The sequence below is a fragment of the Mchenga conophoros genome, linkage group LG23 (assembly GCF_057382185.1).
Source record: "Mchenga conophoros isolate Kocher_MC1m ecotype Shallow Benthic linkage group LG23, M_conophoros_male_GT1.1, whole genome shotgun sequence".
Lineage (NCBI taxonomy): Eukaryota > Metazoa > Chordata > Actinopteri > Cichliformes > Cichlidae > Mchenga > Mchenga conophoros.
The window spans coordinates 12,829,667-12,854,640 of NC_140547.1; the positions used below are offsets into that span (position 1 = coordinate 12,829,667).

Genomic DNA, 24,974 nt, shown 5'->3' on the forward strand with positions numbered 1-24,974 from the left:
GAGCGTTGCGGATGGTTTTATCCACCCACGGCTTCTGGTTGGGAAACGTTGTGATAGTCTTTGTCTCCACGGTATCATCCGCTAGTTTCCCGATGAATCCCACAACCGCTTCCGTAAACACGTTGACGTCATCGTCGGAGCTGTTTCTGAACATGCCCCAGTCTGCGTCATCGAGTGCGTCCTGTAACGCGGCCACCGATTGATCCGTCCAGCGCGCGACCTTCCTCTGAACCGGAACTTCCTGTTTCAGCCTTTGTTTGTATTTTGGCATGAGGAAGATGGCGGCGTGATCAGATTTGCCAAAAGGAGGGCGAGATTGTGCCTTGTAGCCGTCCTTGACCGTAGTGTAGCAGTGGTCCAGTGTCCTTTCACCCCTGGTGGGGCAGGTGATGTGTTGATAAAAGTTCGGCGCTGCGCGTTTGAGGTTGGCGCTATTAAAGTCCCCCGTCACAATAAGCGCAGCGTCCCGGTGTTGTGTCTGGTGCTGTGTGAGTGCCTCATGCAGCTCGCATAAGGCGGTGACCGTGTCCGCTTGTGGTGGAATATAAACGGCACTTACAATGGCCGATGTAAATTCCCGAGGTAGATAAAAAGGACGACACATGATGGACAGTAGTTCCAGATTTGGTGTGCAGGAGCGTGTGAGAGGAACAACGTTCGCACTGTTGCACCAGTTGTTGTTCACCATTAAACACACGCCGCCTCCCCTTGACTTCCCCGAGTCCCGTGTCCTGTCCATGCGGTGAACCGAGAAGAACTCGGCCGGCTGGATGGCGTGGTCCGGCACCGCTGGGTTCAGCCATGTCTCGGTGAAGCAGAGGAGATTGCAGTCCCGAATGTCTCTCTGGAACTTTATCCTGGCCCTGAGGTCGTCAAGCTTGTTCTCCAGTGACTGGACGTTGGCGAGCAGGATGCTAGGCAGAGGTGTGCGGTGTGCACGAGCTCTCAGCCTGTTCCTGACGCCGGCTTGCTTCCCTCTAGGCCGCCGCGGCTTCCCTTTGTTCTCCCTCGAGAGCTCACTCGGCCAGCTCGGATCCGGAGTTAAAAACTTCGAATTGTGAGTACATTGTATACCAATAGAAACAAGAGTGTCACTGTCATACCTAATGTACCCAATGGTGATGATTTTGCCGATTTAGAAACGCTGAAAACTAACTTAAGACAAAGAAAAAGTGGTCGGAGCAGTCGTGACGGCAGCCGACCTCACCGGCGCCATCTTTTACTCATGCTGCTATAGGCTTAGGCTGCTGGAGCGCTTCCCATGCTGGAGCGCTTCCCATGATGCACTGAGCATATCATCTGCCATCACATCTTTTTACTCCCAGTGTTTTGTATATCTGTGTGTATCTTTTTATTTTTAACTGCTGTTATGTGTTTTGTCCCCATCCTCTCTTTCTCTCTTCTATTTTCCCACCACGTTCCCTCATCCTCTGTCCCACTTCCTTGATCTTAACAGCATCTTAATAATGCTAACACTGTCCCTAAATGAAGATGGCCGTCATCATACACTTGCTGTCATCCCCCCGCCTCGCCGCTGAGGCCACTCAGCCACCAAACACGCTCGGTTAATTACAGGTGCTGCTCAGGTCGCTGCGCCGCGACATTTGTTAAATGGGAATGACCCCACAGCTGCATGTTCTCTGTCCCCGTGGAGGGACAGGAGCAGGTCCAAACACAGCTCTCATTACACGCAGGTGAGAGTCAGATTCGACTACTGCAGCAGTCCCAGGCTGTTCATTTACATGGCTTTTAAAAATTGAGCCTCACTAAAGCTTCATTAACTTTACACGCTAAGATTTCATTTCAGTCTGATTATTGGCTGCTCGTTTGATCCCTCTAATGTGTCTGCAGTGTTGTGGGTTACATCTGTAATTTGTGAATAATTTCATGAGAATTTCTAGTTTTTTTTATTTGACTGAAACTGTTTATGTTGGTTAAATTCTAACATTTAAAGGATGCCTTGTGTTCACTTTCTTTGGTCTATGCCTTAAAGACAGCAGTGATGAAACGTTTTTACAGCATATTTCTTGTCTCAGACGCTGTGCTCCCAGCAGCTGTCAGCTGCTCAGACTCACCTTAAAGCTCTTCTTAATTGGAGAGCTCTTTAGGCGTGTCTGCGGCTTATTCCCGTACAGAAGACAGATCAGGTAAAAATCAGCACAGAGGAAATCAAAGGTGTCTTTACAGTGATGAGAAATAGAAATTCATGAAGTGGAGTTGTAATTATTTTCCGTTAGCTGAACCAGAGCTAGTTTAAAGTTTATGGCGGAAGTTGACTTTCATTAACTGAGCGTTAAAATGTGTCAAATGAAACTACACTGATGAGCTGCAACACTGAAACACTTGATGAGTGCCCAGCATCCCTGTGGATCGTGGCATTCATGTGATTTTGACATGCACGGCCAGGGTAATGTTGTTACAGACTCGCATAACTCTGCCTGATGGTAGTTCAGGATACTCCTGAAGAGGCCAGAACCTCAGGGGGAGCCTGTGGCCTGGGACATAGAGCAGGTTATCTACCAATTCAATCATCAGTGCTTTGATTTCCAGTTTGCATGACAAAAAGGCCTTGGGCAAAATATTGAACCCCAAATAGCCCCCCCAATGCATTCATCAGTACCTGAGTATTTTGGTAAAAGAAGTGCTTAAAGGCGTAGCGTAAAACAACCCCAGACAGCAGTCACTCACATACGGGACTTGTTTTTCTGCCCTTCTGGCTAATTTTAAATTCCTATTTTTTGTCTTTGTTCCTTCAGTCTTTCTCACTGTGTTTGTACTTCCCTCCTGTGTTCATTTTCCTGCTCTCATTAGTGTCTCCTGTGTGTTGTTATGCTCCTCTCCTTAGTGTTTTTTCAGTCTGTTAAATCGTTATCTCCCAAAGTGCCCTGTGTACACTTTACTCATTGTTCCTCCTGTTGTGTTTACCCCGTTTGGACTCATGCTATTTGCCTAATGAACTTTGGTCATCCTGCCTCTGCAGGGTCTCTTTGTTTCCCCACTGAAGTATGAATTAAAGGCTCTGGTTAAGGCTATATGAATGTAATAAATAAATTAGGCAGTGTATGGATTATACATGTAAGGTGGGTGCAGTCTGAGCAAAACAGAAGCTACGAATCCCAAAACTGAATATTGATATGTAACTTTTTATGTTTCTCTCTGCACCTCATTTCGCATTGCCCAGCTGTTCAGAATCACTTTCTATTTTTAACTTTATGATGATTTTTTCATTTTTATTATTGCCTTCAGAGTAAAGGCATTTTGGAGAACTAAAATTGGTGATAAAAACAGAAATTTAGCAGGTTGTTAACATGTAAACATGCTGTTAAACTGCAATATTGTTTGTTTTTCCATCTTCTTATCAGCCTCTCTGAACATAAACCACCCTCTGTTGCTTTCTCTTTTGTGTCCTTCCATGGCACTTCCTTCTTCACTAATTCCCTTTAGTTGTGAAATTATTTCCCCTAAGGCCTCACCCAAGGCAATTACTGGTGCTCACCTGTTTAATCAAATTTTCTCCAAGTGTATGCACCCCCTTCCCTCATTCAGAAACACTGATTGTAAATATCAGCAGGCTGGTGCCAACTCCCATCCACCTGAATGCAATGTGATGAAATGACATTTTTGTGATAATGAACACTTCATCAGTCCCACACAGACGAACCAAATACTTTGGTCTTTGTTTCCAGCGGGTAGCACTTCATTGCGATGATCTGTTTATTAGATCCTACTGAGTACATGTGCCAAAACCCAAATATTCTCAATATTCTCAGGCAGTTTTGTTCATCTAGTGCAGGGGTCCCCAATCCCAGTCCACGAGGGCCGGTGTCCCAGCAGGTTTTAGATGTGTCCTTGATCCATCACAGCTGATTTAAATGGATAAATTAACTTCTCAACATGTCTTGAAGTTCTCCAGAGGCCTGGTAATGAACTAATCATGTGATTTAGGTGTGATCTAAAACCTGCAGGGACACCGGCCCTCGTGGACTGGGATTGAGGACCCCTGATCTAGTGTCTCCTTACTGTGGATGTAGTTTTCACAGGACTCTGCAACGTGCTGAAAAACCAAGTGCATCCTTACTTTTTCCATAGGAATTAAGAGGGCAAGTAGCAGCCTTGTGCTGTTAATCAAATGCAGCTGATTGATCATCAGTAAGCGTGAGCACCTCCATAAAAGCAGACGTTGTGGTGGTTTGCTGGTCTGGGTCATTCAGGTGTGTGTTAACACCATGCCAAGCAACTGTTGCTGTCCACCAATCAGTGAACAGTTATAAGGCTCATTCTATCCAGGACAGCTGCCAGTTTTCCAAAAAATTGGACATCCCAATAAATTCACCAAAAAGCTCAGATTGTCCAGTGCTCAGAGTAACTGGAAAAAACCCAAGAGTTTAATTCCAGAGTCTACAGGCCCTGGTTGCCATTTAAAATGGTAAAGTCCACGACAGAGCAATTAGAAGAAGACTGAACACGTATGGCTTGGTTGGAAGAGTTGACAGGAGAAGGCCTCTTCTCTCTAAGACAAACATGGCAGCAAGGCTTAGGCTCTCAAAGCTACATCTAAACAAACAACACGACTTCTGGAACAATTTCAGATGAAGCCCAAGTGTAGATCTTTGTCCATAGTGCACAGCAACATGTTTGAAGTAAACCAAACACATGATATCAGGACAAACACAAACACTACAAACGCTGACCAAGAAGTACTCTGTATACCAAAGTGTACTAAACTCATATCAAATATGAGGCCATTTTTCTGACAGCTAAAACTTGCCTAAACCGATTCATGAAACAGGAAAATGATCCCAAGCACTGCAGCAAAAATTCTACAGAATGACTGAAAAAGAAACGAATCAAGGTGCTGGTCTAGTTAAAGTCCAGACCTCAGCCTGACTGAAATCCTGTGGTGGGACCTTAAAAACAAATCCATCAAACTTCATAAAAATTCATCCATTTGAGAGAAAGTCGAAGACCAGCTAGTTTCTTTTTTTTAATCATTAATGGCATCTATCTATCTATCTATCTATCTATCTATCTATCTATCTATCTATCTATCTATCTATCTAGATGGATAGATGGATAGATATTTAAAAACAGTGGTTGCATGTGTAACATGTGATAAAGGTTTTGTTTTTTACTGTGTGAGCAATCTGCTAATATAAATCTGTGAAAATCTGCTAGTCAGTGCTCAGAGTTTTTATGTATATGAACATGTTTTCCTGCTGTAAAGGGAGATGTCAGATGGTGTTTCTTGTTCTCTCTCAGGTTGGATCGCTATCTTGGGTGCGCTCTGGCTTTTGGTTCTGGCAGACATTCAGGATTTTGAGATCATCTTGCACCGAGTGGAGTGGGCCACGCTGCTGTTTTTTGCCGGCCTCTTCGTTTTGATGGAGGTATTTAACATACAGGCCAAGCTTCTGGCATTTAACGGAAAGCTTGTTTCTATTTTTTTCCAAGGAAATTTTGGACCACAAATTGAACATTGAAAACTAAGAACTGATGCCAAACAACAACTTTTAATTAGAGCCACTTGAAGCATCCAGATCAAAGATAAATGTAGGTTTAGCTGGGGTCTGCTCTGACGAGCAGCTTCACAGGACACTAAGGAAAAACAGAATCAATGCATAGATTCACTTGACAGTGCAGCTGGCAGTCAGCTCGCAATGTGCAAAGTAATTATCTGTATTTTCACCCATGAGCTTCAATGAAAGGATGCAAAGAAAAGTGTCCTGTCAGCACAGTGAGGGCTTTGTTGTTTCTCTCTTTGTGGGCAAAACTACAACACAGTGTAGAGTCAGTGAAGCAGTGCTCACCAGCACATGAATAATATTCAATCTCAGGAATGATAACAAGGATACATCTGTCTCTGTCTATTTAATAGCCACTAAATTGAAACCAAATTGCTTTTCTTCTTTCGGTTTAATCTCACCTTTAAGTGATTCTCTTCTGATTTTTTTTTCCCTTATTAATCTTCTCCTCTTCCCTTTTCAGGCTTTAGCCCAGCTGCAGCTTATTGACTATATCGGAGAACAGACAGCACTGCTTATAAAAGTAAGTTTCCCCTTTGATTCTGAACCTTTACAGTCATCTCTCAGGTCTCTGTGCGACTGGCATCGCTGATAATTGGGCACAGGTGATGCGATATTGCATTCCATGCATATCGATCCTTTTGTTCTGCCTGGCTCGGAATTCAATTATTTTCTTTGCATCTGACTCCTGCAGGCAGCTGAAGGGGTCTGAAGTAATTTTCACCCATATTCTTGCCTCTGTGCGTCATGCAAGCGAGGTGTCTCTTAGCAGAGAATTGCACCAGTAATAGCTACGTCAGCTTGTGTTTAGACTGCGGGCCCCTGCGAGCCTAATAATGACACATGACAGGTAGTGTGCTATTTGTGGTTTGTGACCCACTCGGTGTCCCAGAACCATGGACAACATGCTGTGAGAGCTGCATGGCCTTTCTCTCTTCGTAGGGCTGCAGGACAGCTGAAATAAAGGAGGAGACTCTGTTTTCCTTACTGTCGCCATGAAGAGGGTTCAAATCACACCGCATGCGGTGAACCAGCCTCGCTGTGCGCCTACAGCACAGATAACACTCAAAGCCACCACCTGTGGTTGTGTCACACATTCAAACAGCTTCATCCTCTCAGCTTCTGCTCCCCGAGGAGGGGTTCGGTGTCAGAGATTGAACATAATTGTTGTGTTTGATTTAAATCAGCGAAGGCGGAGAGAGGGTGTGTGCGTGTGAGCGGCAATAAAAGTAGCAGTTATCTGTCACTCTTATCTCCCCTGTCAGGCGGTGCCAGAAGACCAGCGCTTGGCTATAGCCATTATCTTGGTGATGTGGGTCTCGGCTCTGGCTTCTTCTCTCATTGACAACATTCCCTTCACTGCCACCATGGTAAGAGCCCTGAGCCTGATATCACAGCTGCAGCATATCACACTCTTACACAAACAAGTCACATGCAGATTCTGTGACATGGAAGAGAGACGATTTATAATGTGTAGCTACAGCAATTAAATGCTGATACAGAAGTTAAAAGGTGTGTATCATTCGGGGAGGGGGGTTCTTATTAAAAAATACATAACAGGCAGAGATGCAACCAGGGATTAGGGCTGTATTATGTATTAATCAGATGTGGGAGGAAAAAAACAGGCTCAACATGTGTTAATCATTTCATAATTGGAGGTTTATTTCTGTAAAAACTGTCTGAACAGCTACTGCCTCACCACGTCTATTGTCAGCTGTCTTTTCCCCCCAAATTAATAGATTCAGCAGAGATCAATGTTTCAGAGGAGTGCCTCTGTGCTCAATTAAAATGACACTGAGAAAGGAGAAAGACGTTATCCCACTGACAGAATGAGATGCTGCCTGTGAGAATTAAACCATCACATTTTTTGACTAGTCAGTGTGTCCATGGGGTTTTTTGAAAATGTCCTTTTCTCTGATTGTTTTTTTTTTTCGCCCATAGTTTCAGGTCCATGCAAGAATTGCTCTACCTGAAAAGAAGAGCACTTCAAAGCGCGTCACTTTTCAATTCAGTGCACCGCTGATAAGAAGAAAGATGTCCTGATTGGCACAATAGAGTGAGGCTGAGGAAAGATTTGTTTTCCCCCTTCAGTCCGCAGTGATTGAGATTAGGAAATTTATGTATGAATGAATCAATTTAGAAGCATTTTCAAAGCAACAGTTCTGCATTTACACTTATTTGCTTTCTGTGCCAGAGTTACAGGAAACTATTGATACTTCACTCATGTCTGTATATAAAAAAATTACCGATCTTGCAGTGAGAGCATCGAAACAAGAGGTACATCGGAAGAGGACAAACAAATATTCTCCTTAAAAACATCCAACTGTTTGTTCATAATCATTTCAAATGCATTTTTTTAAACTATTTTACCCATTCCTGCAAAAATACATTTAAAGTTTGCTTCCCTAACAAGGGGCAGACATGTAGATTGATATAAAGCAGCTGTCAAAACTGGTACATATTTCAAAATATGAACAATAATGAATAAGACCAGCAAATAAGATCCTATCAGGAAATACTAGAGGTATATGGAGGCCTTAACTCAACTCAGGCGTAGGTTTGTTTTCTCATACTTTTGTACACTCTCATATACATGTACTTTCACATTGGAGAAGTCGCCCCCTGCTGGGTATTAGAAAGAATTCAGAGAAATAATAATACTTTTCCAAAAGGAGAACAGTCAGGCTTTATTCATCATGGAGTCCATAAACATGTTATTGTATAGCACTTGCGTCATAACCACACACACACACACACACACACACACACACACACACACACACACACTTTCATATCTTAGTGAGGACATCTAATTGACATAATGCTTTCCCTAGCCGCTTACCCTAAACATCAAAAATGAATGCCTAACCTTTAGCCTAAACATAACCTAATTGTAACCCTGACACTAAAACCACATTTTGAACCTCAAAAATGCCTCGTGGTGACTCTTGGTCCCCACAAGTATAGTGACATCCCAATTTTCTGTCCTCACAAAGGTGTCTAAACATGTACACACACACACACACACACACACACACACACACACACACACACACACACATCCTTCTTGTAGTTAAAAAAAGCAAAAAAAACATTTCGCCATATTAAAAACAGAGTATGTAAAATTTCAAGAAAGAGCTGTTTTCATGATTTTAAATCTGTCTCTGCAGATTCCTGTTCTCATCAACCTGAGTCAGGATGCAGATGTGAACCTGCCAGTTAAACCGCTCATCTTTGCTTTGGCTATGGGAGCCTGTCTGGGTGGTAAGTATTGCTTCTTGGGCCTCATATGCTGTATTATAAAAATAGTGCATTGCATGTCAGTTTTGGGAAAAATACACAACAGCCTTCCAGACTCCCTCACAGACATCAGGGACTTTATAGTTTATCCCTGTTTGAAAGGTGTGGATCTTTATTGATGACGGCTGCCAGAAGAAGACAACATATGCTCCAGGTGACAGCCACACTTTGTACAGCTGTGTCGCTCCCCGGGGAGGTCAGGCTGCGCTCTTTGTGGGAGCAGCCTCAGGGCTCTCAGAGATCGCCTCAGTCAGGCTCATTCTGCGCCCCAGTGGCCAGCCCTTCATCCGACTGTGACTCTGCTCCGATGGGAAGGACACAAATGGAGAGAGAGAGCTGTCATAGTGTTTCAGTTTAATCAACTGCACTGTGACAGGTCTTTATCGACTGGCAGTGTGATGTTGCCCCTGCCAAGCTCCATCCTCACACTGACACCTTTTGAGATGTGGGCAGTATTGAACTGCAGGATGGGTACGCGTGCTGACTGTTAAAGCAATGCTTTATGAGATTAAGTCAGAAAAGTGATCAACAGTATTATAAGACTGTAAAGTACTCATGCTCATAATGATGAAATACTTTACGTTAACTTGTGTTTTGCTCAGCTCTATATTTTTATTATTGGGTTCTTCTAGAGCAGCATTGCACGAGTTGAACACGAGTCCTTACTCATCTTCTACTAAACGCTGATGCAGCCACTCGCTCCACTCTCTTCCTAAAACAAGCATCCTGTCTCTTTATGGTCTCTCTTCCTTAAAAGCACACGTTCCTGTTACTTCTATTGAGCTTCTGCAAACAGGCTGTGATGGTTCTGTGCAGTGTGTCTTCCTCTTGCAGCAGTAGAGGAAACCAACTGAGAAACATAATTTCCCATTCTGAAACAGTAGTTACAGTAGAGATTTGTTTCAAGTGTCAATACAAGACAAACATTTCAGAGATTGGTTATTTACACATCACTGAAATGTGCTTTTCTAACTCGTCTTCATTTCCCTTTACAGATAAAAAAAAATCATCATCTTCTAACATTAATCAGCTAAAGATCCACCTTCATAGTGGGCTCTGATTGCAGAAGCTGACTTTCTGGTCTTTAGCTGTTTTGTTTTTTTTCTGAGAAAAAGAAAACTAATACCCACGGCTCTACTTCTTCAGGAAATGCATAGTATTTCAAGTTTTCTTTTCTGGTCAACCTCCAAAAATGTTTTTAAGCAAACTGATGGAAGTATTTCTGAGTCAGACTGAGCAGGTGGGTGGGCGTGCTGTGATCAGAGCAGAGCTTCTTCTGTAACCGTACAAAGAGAGACCCTCCATTTAATGCCAATCAGATCCAAGAATAGAAAACAAAATGTTTTTGAAACAGGATGTGAAACAGTGCAGCGTTTCAGAGACACTGACCTGTTTATTTGCAACTTTAGCCATGTTTAATATGAGCGTCCAGCTTTGTAGCATTATCTGTTTGCTGGGAAGTAATAAAAAGCAGTTTAGGCAAGGCAAGGCAAGTTTATTTATATAGCACAATTCAACAACAAGGTGATTCAAAGTGCTTTACAGAGACATTAAAAAACAAAAACAATAAAAAGCACGATTTAAAATTGATTACAGAGAAAAAACACAAAACAAAAAAACAGTAGATAAAATCAGTAGTTAAAATATAAGTTTTGAATTTTAAGCTTAAAAGTGTGGATTTGGTGTTTTATTCAAATGCAGCTGAGAATTAAATAAACTGAGTGTTTCAGCTGATCTGAGGCTTTCTGGGAGTTTGTTCCAGATATATGGAGCATAAAAGCTGAATGCAGCTTCTCTGTGTCTGGTTCTGACTCTGGGAACTGATAAAAAAACGGATCCAGATGACCTGAGGGATCTGGAAGGTTCATACTGGGTCAGGAGGTCACTGATGTATTTTGGTCCTAAACCATTCAGAGCTTTATAGACCAGCATCAGAACTTTAAAGTCTATCCTCTGACGGACAGGCAGCCAGTGTAAGGACCTCAGAGCTGGACTGATGTGGTCCACTTTTTTGGTCTTAGTGAGGACTCGAGCAGCAGAGTTCTCAATGAGCTGTAGATGTCTGACTGATTTTTTAGGTAGACCTGTAAAGATGCTGTTACAGTAATCAAGCCTACTAAAGATGAATGCATGGACTAGTTTTTCCAGGTCCTGTTGAGACATCAGATCTTTTATCCTTGATATATTCTTGAGGTGATAGTAAGCTGACTTTGTTATTGTCTTAATGTGTTTTTCTAAGTTTAGGTCTGCATCCATCACTACACCCAAATTTCTCGCCTGGTTTGTGGTTTTTAGGTGTATAGATTGAAGGTGACCTGTAATCGTTTTTCTTTGGCTCCAAAGACTATTACTTCAGTTTTGTTTAGCTGGAGAAAATTGTGGCACAACCAGTCATTAATTTCCTCAGTGCATTTACCAAGAGCCTGTACAGGGCCTGATATATATTTGTGTGTCATCTGCATAGCTATGATAGTTTATTTTGTTGTTCTTTATAATCTGTGCCAGTGGGGACATGTAAATGTTAAACAGATGGGGTCCCAAGATGGAACCTTGGGGGACTCCACATGTGATACTTGTCTGCTCAGATGTGAAGTTACCTATTGATACAAAGTATTTCCTGTTTTCTACGTATGTTTTGAACCAGTTTAGTACAGTTCCTGAAAGACCTGGCCAGTTCTCCAGTCGTTTGAGTAATATGTTGTGGTCAACTGTATCAAATGCTGCACTGAGATCCAGCAAAACTAAGACTGACATTTTTCCACTGTCTGTATTCAGACATATGTCATTAAACACTTTGGTCAGAGCGGTTTCAGTGCTGTGGTTCTGTCTAAAACCTGACTGGAAGGCATCATAGCAGTTATTCTGTTTTAAGAAGTAATTGAGCTGTTGAGAAACTGCTTTTTCAATGATCTTACTTAAAAATGGGAGATCGGCCTGTAGTTGCTCATTTGTGTCTTGTCAAGATTGTCCTTTTTCAGTATAGGTTTAATTACAGTTTTTAGTGGTTCTGGAAACACACCTGACATTAAAGAAAAGTTTTCTCTGACTTTTTTCTCTTTTCTGTTTAGGAAATGGCACATTGATAGGAGCATCAGCCAACGTTGTGTGTGCAGGCATCGCTGAGCAACATGGATATGGCTTTTCCTTCATGGAGTTCTTCAAGTAAGCAAAGGCGCCATTAACAGCACGAAGCAGTCCCATGCACAAAGAGGTCATAAACAGCAAGTTTGAAAAGTTCCTCTGTTCTTGGTTTGTGGTGCTGAAATACGATAGGCTATTCAGCCTGAGGGGCTACTTACACATTTATGTCCATCATATGTTTCATTAGAAATTGCCAACAGTGTGTATGAATAGCCTGAGAACATTTAGAGAAAACGTGTCGCACTGAGTATCATGTGACAGAACACGTTTAGTTTGTCTTTGTGCAGCAGGTGCAGCGTTCTGTGAGCAGACTCCAGGAAACAACACGACACGCACGGGTTTGTTATGTAGTGCAAGCAGTGATTTGAGTCTGTGTCCTCTTCAGTGACCCTGTAGAGAAATGTTTACTACAGTGAGTGTGGAGGAAGTCAACCTGCAGCAATATTCTCTCATGTCGACAGAAATAGAAGTCCCCCAGTCACGCTGAACCATGAAAGAGGCATAAACAGTGTAACATATGTGTGACTGATTGAACTGATACTGAGTGAAACCGTCCAACCGTGGAGCCTGATTTCAGAACTCTAGGGTGGTTACAAGAAAAAAAGTCGAATGAATGGCAGAAAATGTGGTTATATCGCAGGCTGGATGGTCAGCAGGCTTCCTATCAGGTTGCCACCTGCTCACTGATAATTTGCACCCTGGCGACACAGCAGTCAGACACGCTTTATGGTTTGCATGTTGGAGAAGCTGAAGGGGTCAGTTATGTTGAAAAAAAGCATGAATATGAGTCTGATTAGACTTGATATGCCATTGGGTTGGAACTGCATCGCTATTTTATTTAGGAACAGTGGAAATGTAATGCCCGTGAGGGTTGAAAAGAGACAAAGTCAGAGGATTTCTTTTGGGATTTGTGTAACAGATTTGAACAGAGACTTGATTTAACATTAAACTTGTGACACTTATGACTGAACGCGGTGTCTGTGGCTTACTGTAGATTATTGTCATCAAAGATCTGAAAGTGTTTTCACTGGATGGAGTGACAGTGCTTTCATCATATCAATCACAGACAACATTTATACTGATATTCTATCTATACTTACCACCTAACATTTTCTGAAGCGCCGCCGTGAAGGTGACATTTCAGTTTGTAGTCTAAAGAACATTGATGTTCCCATTCCCAGTCCTTCCATGTGAAAATCTGGAGACGAGGAGAGCAGGACCGAGCACCCCCAGACAGAACAGACTGGGCTTCATCATATAACAGCGATAAAATTCTGTGATATAAAAAGGAGGAGCTGAGGAAGAGATGGGTTGCTAAGAGGTTTGCAGATGCTGCAGTTGTTTAAGTTGTGTAATCCTGGCTTGATTTTAAGGAAAATGCTAAATTGATTGGAACTTATTAATGCCTTCTACTCAGTACTTTCTAGTATTCACACACACACATTCTCACACCATTAAATGCCCAAAGGATGTGGACCGGAGGAGTCAGGGATAGGTCCACAGGGACCAACCAAATGTTCTAGCTTTTAGTTCTCAGATGTTTCCTGTAGAGGCTAAGCCTACGCTTGAAGCCACTGAGGTGGTCGTTAACGGGGGTGACGTGATGTCACTGGTATGCATGAATTAAGTTCACAGTCCAATAACTCCAGCAGTATGTATCTTGTCCTTTTTGGTCTTTATTCTGTATCGACTTAGCATAACAGCGCAACGTCACAAACTGTTTGCCTTCTCAATGACACACCTGACGCCGATTACGTGCGTCTACCTTAAATACCTTTACATTACATAATCAAAACAGAAAAAGGTGACCTCTAGTGACCACATAAGGTATTAACCCAAGAATGGCTCCTACATTTCCCATTGTCTTCCTCTGTTTTAGTGTGTTCCCTGGTCTGATATTTTGTTAGAAGTTAGTTTCCATGTACCGGTCTCTTGTTTTACTGTGAAAGTTTTCTTCAATTCCCTGTGTGGTTTTGCTTCCCCTTGAGTGATTATCCTGTGTGTCTTCACCTCGTTGTAATTCTTCGCCCATTTTCCCTCATTCCAATCAATAGACCAAGGGCCATAAATAGACTTCCTCTTTGTACTGTTATGTTCCTGTGTGTGTGTGTGTGTGTGTGTGTGTGTGTGTTTTCTTCTGTGCTGTCCTGTTCACCTTTTGTTTAAATTCTCTGGCTCCTCGTATTTGCCTTGCTGTCTACACTGTCTATTTTCTCTTGTATTTGGACTTTTTGTTACCTTGTGGATTTTACTATCAGCTTTCTGTTGGAATCCTCCTGCGTTCAGCATTTTGGGTCCTTAAGTCTACACTGTGCACAGCATCACTCTGAAAGGCACACCCTAATCAGCTCAGCTGATCAGCCAGGATTGTGACTTTGTGGCCTAACTCAACTAACGCTATGCTCAATTTGTTGTTTTCAGTGAGTTGTAATTTATTCTAAAGACTTGCAGAAGTATTGTACTTCCCACATACCTAAGCTACAGGATATGTTACTATGTTACTACTACGTTTTAATATTGTAATCTGATCTGTAGCAGGTTGCTTCATTGATATTCCTATTTACAGCTAATGAGACTGTGGCTGAGAAGAAAAAGAACAACTTCAGGTGACCTTTGGCATTAAGAAAATTCCACCATTACTTTTTCAGCCTTCGTTACCTGCTCAGTTGGCTCTGACACGCCGCTAAAGCCAGTGAAGTAATTGGTGGAAAATGTGTCAGAGTTGGTTAAAGCTCGTTGACAAATTTCTTAGTGCACTAAAAAGACTCTGGGACGTCTGTCTGCAAAGGATTTCATTGAAATGGAGGGGAACAGTTGCAACCTGTCAGCTCTACTTCTCTCCCGCTCTAGCTGTGTTTACAGTTATTGGACAGGAGCATTGCTCTTGGCTGAAGCACTGTCTGTAATTGGATGTCTGTGGCAAGGGTCACTGCTGTTCAGAGAGACAGGCAAGGGGGAGCGAAGTCTGGGCAGCTGGGATTGACTAGTGCTGTATCAGGAGGATGAATTCAGGGGCCAGATGAGCCCACGGGGGCACAAATGCCTTTTTGATAAGCCATCACAAAGGAAAATGAGTAGCCTCGAATAGCTCAGCAGTTAGCATGGTCCCTGTTGCTTCCTTCGTGCCTCAAGGCCCTTATCATCCACCTCGCCACAAACCATTAACCTAAAGTGCATCACTAAAGTAACAGCTCTGTATGTTGGTCGGTTGAATAGAAACTGCCACGGGTGCTTGTAATGCACCCGTGGCATTACAAGCACTCTAGAATAGACCCACTGCAAAATGTACTTGTAAATGCCTATCAATGTAGCAAATTGCTACAGTTTTGAGACACAAAAACAAATGACATTAGACAATGTAAGGTGCTTCAGAGTGTCTTGTTCTTTTGGACCACATGTTGCTCATGTACAGTCACCTGCAGGAAATCTATACAGAAAAGCTGCCTCTGCACTACAGAGGCAGGTGTTTTAGCTTTATTTCTAATAAACACTGCAATCACGCTCATACATATTTTTGGAGGTTTTTTTGTGTACTGCTTCACAGCTTAAACACTGCACCAGTGTGCTTTTTGTGCTCATTGAATAGAACAGGTCAACCATTATCACAGGGGAGCAGCGCTGCTCTCTCTGTCCTACAGCCTCCACAGTCAGAGAAGCGCGGCCCATTGGTTTATCTAAAGAGTCTTTGAGATTGCATCAGGACTTGCCCCGTGTCCCCTCATGATGTGCCTGTGATCGGGAAATAGGTATTGCTCCGTAGAAAGGGATTCACTCATGCAGAGGTGACCTCAGGCTGTCTGACAGCGATAACAGCCAGACAGGCTCATTTTTCCCACAAGCAATATGTGATTATAGTGTAGTTTAAATGAAAAGCATGTGGTATTAACAGAAACCGAGCAGTGTAGTCAAAGAACTGAATTCTCACATTACAAATCAATATAAACACCAAATCTGAAATGGCCCTACATCTGTGCAGCTGAATGCTGCGTTACTGTCCAGTCTGGAGGTGCTTCAGAGCACTGACAGACCTGTTCTATTCCATGCCTTCTCTGTGGTTCATCAACATATGAGGATGCTGACCTCTGCACAAAATAGGTAGCATTAACCACTTTGCATCTTTTTGCACAATATTATTTCCAGTAGCTGTCGGGGTGCATATTGACAGCTACACTAAACGTTTTGTGTGTTTGGCTTGCTAATAAAACCTGTGAGAGCTTCCATTTTAATCAACAAATTCAACACAGATCATCGGCTGCTTTTGTCTTTGTTTAATCAGGACAGAATTTCATGCAGCAGATCTACCACGGCTTGATTGCAAACTGTCATGTGCAAAAACCTAAATTGATGAGAAAGGACTGGACTTAGGAAACTCTTTATTAATATATGGAAAATAAGGTGAAAGGCATTCTATGGAGCACTGAAAAGGAACTATTTTCTTTGGCTCTGGCTCTACTCTGGCAGCTGCAGCTGCAGTTCAACCCCAAGATTGAGAGCGCCACATGGTGATCTAAATCTTGGAAGGGACCACTGGTGAGCTGGGGAGCCAACAGGAAAACAGACTAATAGGTTATTGAAATATGTTGAGCCTGAAGTCAGAGTTTTCAGTGTCTTGAAGGTGGTGCTTTTCATCTGATTAGGTCACCACAGTAACTAGCAGTGTCTGGCGATGGTAGACAAGAAAAGAAAAAGACAGTTCCTTTCAGGTGCATGAAAATGAAGAACGTTTGGTAAGAAAACTAAGAATGTTACTACTGCAAAATGCTTACACCTTCTAGAGAAAAGATATTCACCATACTGAAAGTTTAGAGATGTGATACCAGTACTACAGAAGATGCTTTCTTCTGTAGATCTTTTACTTATTTACTTATTATCAGAAAAAAGAAAATTATAAATTCTAAACTTAATATATATTATCTAAAATCTTTTTAGTAAATCTTATATTATTTTCATCTTTTCTTCACAGTTCCCCCACTTTTGCTACTGATGCGTAAATAATGATAATCACTCAAAAATGACAATGACCATTATGACTCAGTTGAGAAACTTTGAAACTGTTTTTTTGTTACACTTAAAATGCAGAATGTCTTAAAATCATGAAAGTGCTGAAGTGCCTATAAAGTCTTAATATTCTTCAGTCCAAGTACTTATTTGCCATTTCTGCAAGCATATTCACTGGAAACCTCATAATTTAGTTTGAGCAGCAGACATGGTACACTGACTGCAGTTTTCACACAGGCACTTACACATATAAACCCAGATCCTACGAAGTAGAGACACTGTATAAAACAGGTAAAAACAGAACACAATGATTTACAAATCTCATAACCCCATATTGTATTTATAAGAGGACATATAAAACAAAGAAACAAAAAAAAAAGCTTAAATTGACAAAATGTACCCTTTTAGGATAAAAACAAAACCCATCTCGGTAGAGAGAAATGCATCCAGACGCTTTTGAACAGAACAGGAAATAGATGGTAGCTGTCTCATTTCAATCAGTAGATGAACTGGCAAATATTTATATTGCATTGACTCACACGCGCACACGCGCACACACACCTGATGTTCGTGTCGATCGAGATAGGCTCCGATCGACACTGACAGGAGGTGGAGAAGCATGCTCTGAGAGCTGGCTTGTTTAAGCACAGTTATGTTAGCGACTATTTGCTGTAGGCAGTGAAGGTGAAATGGTTCTAGGTGATTCTTTTGATCTCCCACACTCTCTTGTTTGTCTTTTTGCCTAGTAAATGATACTATAGGCTGCTGCTGGCGACGACAGAACCCAAACAGCTAAAATAATCAGTCATTTTGTTGGTTTTCTTGATGCTGATAGCCAGCCCAGACTCACTGCAGGCATGGGCAAACTGGTTGATGAGCTGCTGAAGGTCAGTGTCACCTCTCTGAGTTGCATCATCAGAGGAAGATAATTCTCTGATGAGAACTTTAAAAGCCTTGGCCTTCAGCAGACAACCATATATGACTACCGTAGTGACCCGTAAAGGCAGCTAAACATAAGAAAATGAAAAAGAAAACAAAGTTGTGGGCAGCTGCAGTGATCATCAGATACTCATTCTGAACCCAAATGGTCATCTCAGTTCCTTGAGATCCTCTAAGAAGAGGTCATGTCCAGGTTAACTGAAAATACACACAGCAAAGAGACAGGTAACCTTTTGTCTCACTGACAATCAGACTTGCACGGTTAACCTTGCCATTTCATATAAGCATCTGTGTGCTTTATACACATAAAACCACACGTAAGCCAAATATAATGTTTATCGTCATAATAATTGCATTTGAATGAACTGTCATCATTTTGTCTTTAATCCTAATATAAAGATTAACACAGATAATATAGCAGCTGTATGTTTATGTTTTTTTTCCAGGCTGATTTGGCCCAAACTTTTTCTCTTCAGGCTGTCAGAGTGAGAGCAACATCTGCTCTCAATGATATTTTAATGATATGTTCTCTTATTTTTTAGTCTTAATTAGTCCTTTTCTGCTTTGATGAAGACTGATGGCTGGCACGCTGAATATACATGCAGTTTTTGTCCTCCAAAGTGATCCGTGGCACAGAGTGAGGATGAACAGATCTCTGGCCCTCGGAGCTGCCATGTGTCCATATAGGACATGGTAGACATCCAAACACGAGCCATCTGCAGTTCAGGAGTCATCTAAGGACACATTTTAATTAAGGAGACTAATTCAGGGGTGAGAAGCAGAAACATACATGGCAGCAGTCACCACCAATGCTTCATCCAGGGGACTACATTTCAGTCATTACATTCAGAAGAAAGCTGGCCTTTAAAAATGTCACCATGTGAAGCCATTTCTGTTTCAATAAACAACTTTGGACTAATTAGATGTGTGCATGCAGCCGAGGACTTTTTAGATTGTTCCGTTGTACGCAATGTGCATGTCTCGGAGCATCTGCTAGCTTTAGCGTGCAGGAAGACAAGCCTTCACCTGCAGGCTGATGTGTCCTTGATCAAGACGCTGAATTTTTAACGGCTCTGAGCGGCTGTGCAGCTCTGACCTCCCTGTGCTGCAGGCTGAGTGAAGACAGAGTAAGTTGTGGAGCTCAGCAAAGTGTCACACATCAATAAGACTGGATTTTGCAATAATTTGGTTTTCTTTATATGAGGAGTTGGACTGTCTGGCTGCCAAAGGTCAAAATATGTCTCTCACAAAGAGAGGTGATAATAAAGAGAAGAAAAATCCCTGTAAGATAAAGGTCTTTTATTACTTTTTCAAACCTAGCTTTAGTGCCAGGATTTTTTTAATGCCATTTTTGGTAATATATTTTTTTAAAGGAGAAATTTGAGAGAATAAACCAGGATAAATATAAATGGAAGCTATGACTTCATGTGACATTACACGATGCTTTACACTTATTGAAGCAAATTGCTGTTTGCTTCAGTAAGAGTGAAAGGTATATAGTAGAAAATAATAAAAGTAGTAAACAACATTTCTTGACTTCTTTTTCTGTGTGTACTGGAGCTTACGTTCCTGCTAAACTAACAGCTTCCATTGAATCATGCAACAATAGCAAAATAATAGAAGACACACACTGATGGGAACAATGAATACATTTTAAGATGATGACAACAACTACAAAAACACTGCCAACCAGCTCCTTCTCCAAGGCAAGAGACAAATTACACAAGAGTTGGTGGACAGAGGGAGCATTTGGTGAGACTCCAAATAATTTTCCTTAAAATGGTCATATTGGTGGAGGTTGAGCTCTGTGACTTTTCTGAGTGGCTAACTATATTTATCTCAACAAAAGAAAACAAGTGAAGCATAGATCTAGTCCAGGACAATTCATACTATCCTGTTAATTCAAATGGCTAATCTAGGGCACATCTGCAAGCCACTTGACAACCCACCTGTCCCCCTGCTCCTCCTTTATTGCTGTTTCTGACTTTCTGTATATGCCCTGATCAGAGACAGGCCCCCACATGCAGGTTACTGCAGCCCGTAAATCTTTTTATTCCAATAATCCTGACTGAAGTGCTGATCATTGCAACTAACTTGCTCTTCTCTTGTTTTGTACAGGCTGGGATTCCCCATGATGATAATGACATGCATGATCGGCATGTGCTACCTGCTGGCCACGCACATCGGACTGGGATGGAACATGTGAACTGTACCTGCTGCACAGAAATCCAAAGAAACTGTGTGACCACTCCTCCAAGAGTCTGAGTTCACTGTAACGTGATGTGTAACCTGACTGCTCAGTTTACCGGCATTATATGAAGCATTGCAGCCATATTTTTCAAAGCACGGAAAAGTGGTGTCTTTGAGTAAAGTGTAGACCATCAGGGACCAGATTTATCTGAGCTTTGACCAAAATGCAAGAAATTTCTGAAACAAAAATGTCACCAGTCCATTATGGTGTACATGGTGCTATGGCTTCACAGGGTAAAATAACTAGTGTAAGCATTTGAAGGTGTGCTCGCTGATGTCAGACTGTCCGTTCTTTTGGAAACAGACAAAAAAGAAACAAAAAAAGAAAAAAGTGGCCTGTTTAGAAAACCAATCACGAACATTACACCAGTGGTTTACCAAACTTCTGTTTATATTTACAACAAGATCCAGTGAAAGGGATTTTCTAATGGTTTGTGTCAAAGGCAGCATCAATTTAACTGCAAAGAACCGATGAGACAAGAAAGCAGTTGTAGACTGTGGTCGAAGCATTGTATACCACCTAGTGGATTGTGTACATGTAAACTCACTGATTTATTTCAGCAATCATATTCATCATGTAAATGCTCTCAATGCACTGAACAGCATCTTCTTACTTTATCTGTTTTTCTGTATGCGTTGTACAGCCCAACATCCTGAACAGCCAAAAGGAGAACGAAAAAATAAATCGAGGAATAAATTTGCGTGTAAGAATTTATATTTATTACAGATGCTCATCAGGGAAACACAGACTTTAGACACTATTGAAAAACTTTAGACTCGTCTATTCTGCAGCCAGAGGTCAAAAGACCTTCCAGGAATGGTGATGCTATTTTCCAGAGGATTGACTGTTGATCCCTAATCTGGAACCTAACCAGCTCCAAAAGGTACTATGGCGATATAGTCTGGTAAGTGAACCACCTACTTAGCAGAGTAAACCCTGAAGTTCCTTGGATAAGCCCAAAACCTGCACAAGCCAGTGTACTCCTAGTGTCGGTCCCAAGCCCAGATAAATGGGATCCGGGACAGAATCTTTGCCAAGTCAAACGTGCAGCTCATGAAGAATGTGATTCCCTAATCAATCGTTAGTTGATCAGGGTGCCACCGCAAACTGCTACTGTTTGCTGAACACAAAGAGGAGAGGGTGAAGATTCGTGGATGTAGTTAAGAGAACATGCAGATGATTGGTGTGACAGAGGAGGATGCTAGGGATAGGGTGAGATAGAAGCAGATGCTCAGATGTGCAGATGTGGCGACACCTGAAAAGAAGCAGCTGAATGAAGAAGAGGAAGGGTTTTGGTACAGTAGAAAACAAACTGCGTTTCTTGTTTCTGTGTGGGAAATGCTTTCTGGCTCTTCAGTTAGACTGACTCTCTCGAGCTACATTCACAGCTCTACTTTCACCGTTTACCAGCAGTGAGAGAGTAAAACTGACTCTTGTTTTTCCTTTAATGAGTCAGGCTCCAGGCCAGCAAAACTCCAGCAGCACAGATCGATGTACAGCATGCAGTTCCTGTAGGACTGCTGTTCCATATTAACACTTTTTACTCCCAGGGGAACGTGAAGTGGGGGACACCTCAGCTGGTTAGAGTCACTGGAAATATGTAGCATCCACTTTGTTGCCCCTGTCGAACTGTGCTCAGGATCACGGGTAGTTAATTAAAGACCTCAGAGAGCTCTATCATTATACATTAATGTATTTAATGTGTTTCAGGATTTAGAGTCATCTATAGCTGGAGGCTCAACCTGCTTTTTTCATCTCCACTAAACTTTAAAACCTCTCTTTCTCTGACACACACAGTCACACGCTGTCAAGAGTGTTTTTAGCATGGGATGACAATGACAGCCCGTCTGCCAGCAGATCTACCAGGATCTGAAATACTTCTCTATTTACTCAGTGGATCACCCTGATTTTTTTCCTTTAAACAGAGAGTTGTGGTTGCCAGATGATGAAAAAAAATTTGTAAAAGTGATCCCTCATTCATCTAATTTGTCCCTTGTGGAGGTGACTCTTGGTATCCCTTCCCAGGCGCTTCAACCTGCACTCACACCTTCCCTCAGGTGATCGATACTGCAAAACATCCAAAATCCCAAAGGGGGATCTCTGAGCCAGCAAGCTCTTGTTTTTGGTTGAATTTTGCACCCTGTCATGTCTACTGAGTTTTTAGTGCTTTCCTCTCACGTCTTCTGTGTTCCCCCATCTCTGTCTTCATGTTGGCATTAGGTCTTCATCTCACACTTCTGGCAAACGCTGTTACAAGGTTACGTCCTGTTTTACTCTGAAAGTTAGTTTCCTCACGCATCTTGTTTTTGTTTTACTTCCTGCTTTTTTCCCTTCTGATCTCATCAGTGTTACTAGTTTAATTTCACATGTGCTTTTTACTTATCCATTTCTCATTTTGCAATAAGCCCTCTGGGTGTTTATAATCTCTGTTTCTTAGTCCAGTTTGGACTTTTTGACTGTTTTATTACAGAATTAAGCTTCATAGGTCATACACAAAACAAAGATTTTTCTTCAGCACCGACAAACATTTAATTTTTCTTTTAATGACTGAGGTCTCTGACAACATTTGTCCAATTAGGCTGACACAGCTGCAGAGGCTTGCATCCTGGCTGACACGGAGACACTTTTTCTGTTGTTTGCTTTGCTGTTTTGCATAACTGCTGACATTTTGTTAGAGCTGGAGCTAATCCAGCTCTTCTGTGAGCCACTTATCTGGTGTTCAGTTTGGTCATTCTCAATGACAGTTGAAGCATATTTATTGTGGTCACTGACCCCAATAATATTTTCCAGAAATCCAAAGAGAGTATTACAATAAACGGACAATTTTTAAACTATTGTTATCAGACAACTACTGTGAGAATTCATGGCCTTTGCTCTCTTAGTTTTCCTCCCTGGATGTGATGTGCTCACCTTTAAACGCTCAGAAGTGACGCACAACCATGATCCTTCCTGTTTTGCCTGAACAACATTCAGATGTAAAAGCTCCTTTGATTAGACAGAGCATGGCTGCGTTAAGGAGACCTGGAGATGACATTCAAAGATCAGGATGACTTCCTATCAGAGCTGCTCACTGATGCATACGCTGAGAAATGTCTGCCATGTTTCAGGAGGTTTCCACAGAGTTCTGCACTTTTGGGCCTTTCTCCAGCTGAGCAGGCTGAGTCAGGCAGCCTGCCTGCGTGTACCAGATAAAATAAAATATTCATCTGGTTCTCCTGGGCTTCCCATATGTTAATGGACTGAACAGATAACATTCTGATAACAAAACTGTAGCAGTTTGTGATGCTCATGAAAATATCAGCCCTGTTCACCTTTTCATACCTTCTTTTTCTTGGGATTGTCTGTGTCTTTCCAACCCATTGTGAAATACTTTTTTTTTTTTTTTAGCTATGCATTACTCAGGTTTAAAGCAGACATACTCTGTCAGAGTGACACTGAGAAATGCTTTGCTGACAAATGCGAAACATGAGATGAACTATGCTAAGCTAACAAGCTAATGGAGGAGTTAAGAGAAGAGTGGAAGCTGCTGCCATCTTTCACTAACCCAGCATTGATGAATGCAAGAAAAGGACGTAGTCCGCATCCTTCGGAGGACCCGGCCTTCACGGTCTACGTGGCCCGGGTCCTTCGAAGACCAAGAAAACTGGAAGTGCGAGACTGTGAAATGTGACAATCTAGCTTTCAGATTTGCGTCACTGCTGTCTCGGTGGAGTTAAATAAACTCGGCCGTCTGCTCCTTGTTATCTAAAATATAACAGGACACTGGCGTAAATACTCGACTGTCTCACACTTCTGTTTAATCAGTTTTCTGTTTGACGTTTATTCAGCTGTGTGAAAATCCCGGAGGAACCCACCCGATGGATTAATGAAGTTTTATTTAATCTAATCTAATAATCTAATAACTTTGATCTCAGCCAAACCAATTTACTCCGGAGTAAATAAAACACTGAAAAAAGCCAAACAATTACATTTTTACGTTAAAATATATGTTAAAAGTTTATTTTGTGACCCAGAAAGATTAATAAGAGTAATATTAAAACTTAGTAGCGGCCACCATTGTTGGAAACTGGAATTGGCTGGGCCATGCTATGAATTCTGGGATATGGTGGGCCATGAAGGACACACCCGACCCATCCTTCAAATTCGGGGAAATGAAGGACGCATTTGTCGGCCACATTTGAAAGAGTCGACGAATTGGGACAGCCTTCGTGGCCTGGCTGTGATTGCCTTCAAATGCGGCCTCCGAAGGATGCAGCCTACGTTTTGGGACACAGCTATAAACTACAGCTACCATGGGGGAACCAATCTAAACAGATTATACATTAATACACACTGAGAGCAGTGCAGCAGCTGCAGACAAAGAAGCAAAGTAGTACAGTAAAAAGAGCAGCGGTTTTAAAAGTGTGCACTTTAAATATTTTGGCCAATAAAACTGGAAAAGAGCTGGTACATGAAAAAAGTCTGACATATCTGAAGGTGGGAAAAAAGCTGCCTGAAAGGTAAACTGTGTGGGTTAACAGTCTTATCAATGGTACAACTCTATCATTAAAACACACAATCACTTGTGTATAGTGGTATGTTTCATCCATTTATAGACTTTTCTTTGTAGAAGTTTGATATGTCCTACATTTTTGAAATCACCATGTCAACACTGACACTCCTTAAACGTGCCACCCATATACCATGTGTGGCTGTGATAAAGCTGCTGATAACCACAGCTGAATAAATCAACCTTAACTGGAAATCTGCACCCGTGTTCTTTAACTTGAACACAACCCACTCTACCTTGCCACTCTAAACCAGTTAAACTTCCTGGAGACAAC

The 24,974-nt window shown here is 41.9% G+C and overlaps 1 protein-coding gene across 2 annotated transcripts in view; it reads left to right on the forward strand.

The window, feature by feature from the left end:
- oca2 (oculocutaneous albinism II) overlaps positions 1-20,836 on the forward strand; it is a 67,977-nt gene extending 47,141 nt beyond the window's left edge. For both annotated transcript variants that reach the window (XM_085265334.1, XM_085265335.1), the window contains exons 19-24: positions 5,260-5,387; positions 5,986-6,045; positions 6,788-6,892; positions 8,693-8,786; positions 11,891-11,984; positions 20,019-20,836. In XM_085265334.1, coding sequence (XP_085121460.1) covers positions 5,260-5,387; positions 5,986-6,045; positions 6,788-6,892; positions 8,693-8,786; positions 11,891-11,984; positions 20,019-20,106 — 569 coding nt within the window. In that variant the 3' untranslated portion in view covers positions 20,107-20,836. The remainder of the gene's footprint in view (positions 1-5,259; positions 5,388-5,985; positions 6,046-6,787; positions 6,893-8,692; positions 8,787-11,890; positions 11,985-20,018) is intronic.
- The last annotated feature ends 4,138 nt before the right edge of the window (positions 20,837-24,974 follow it).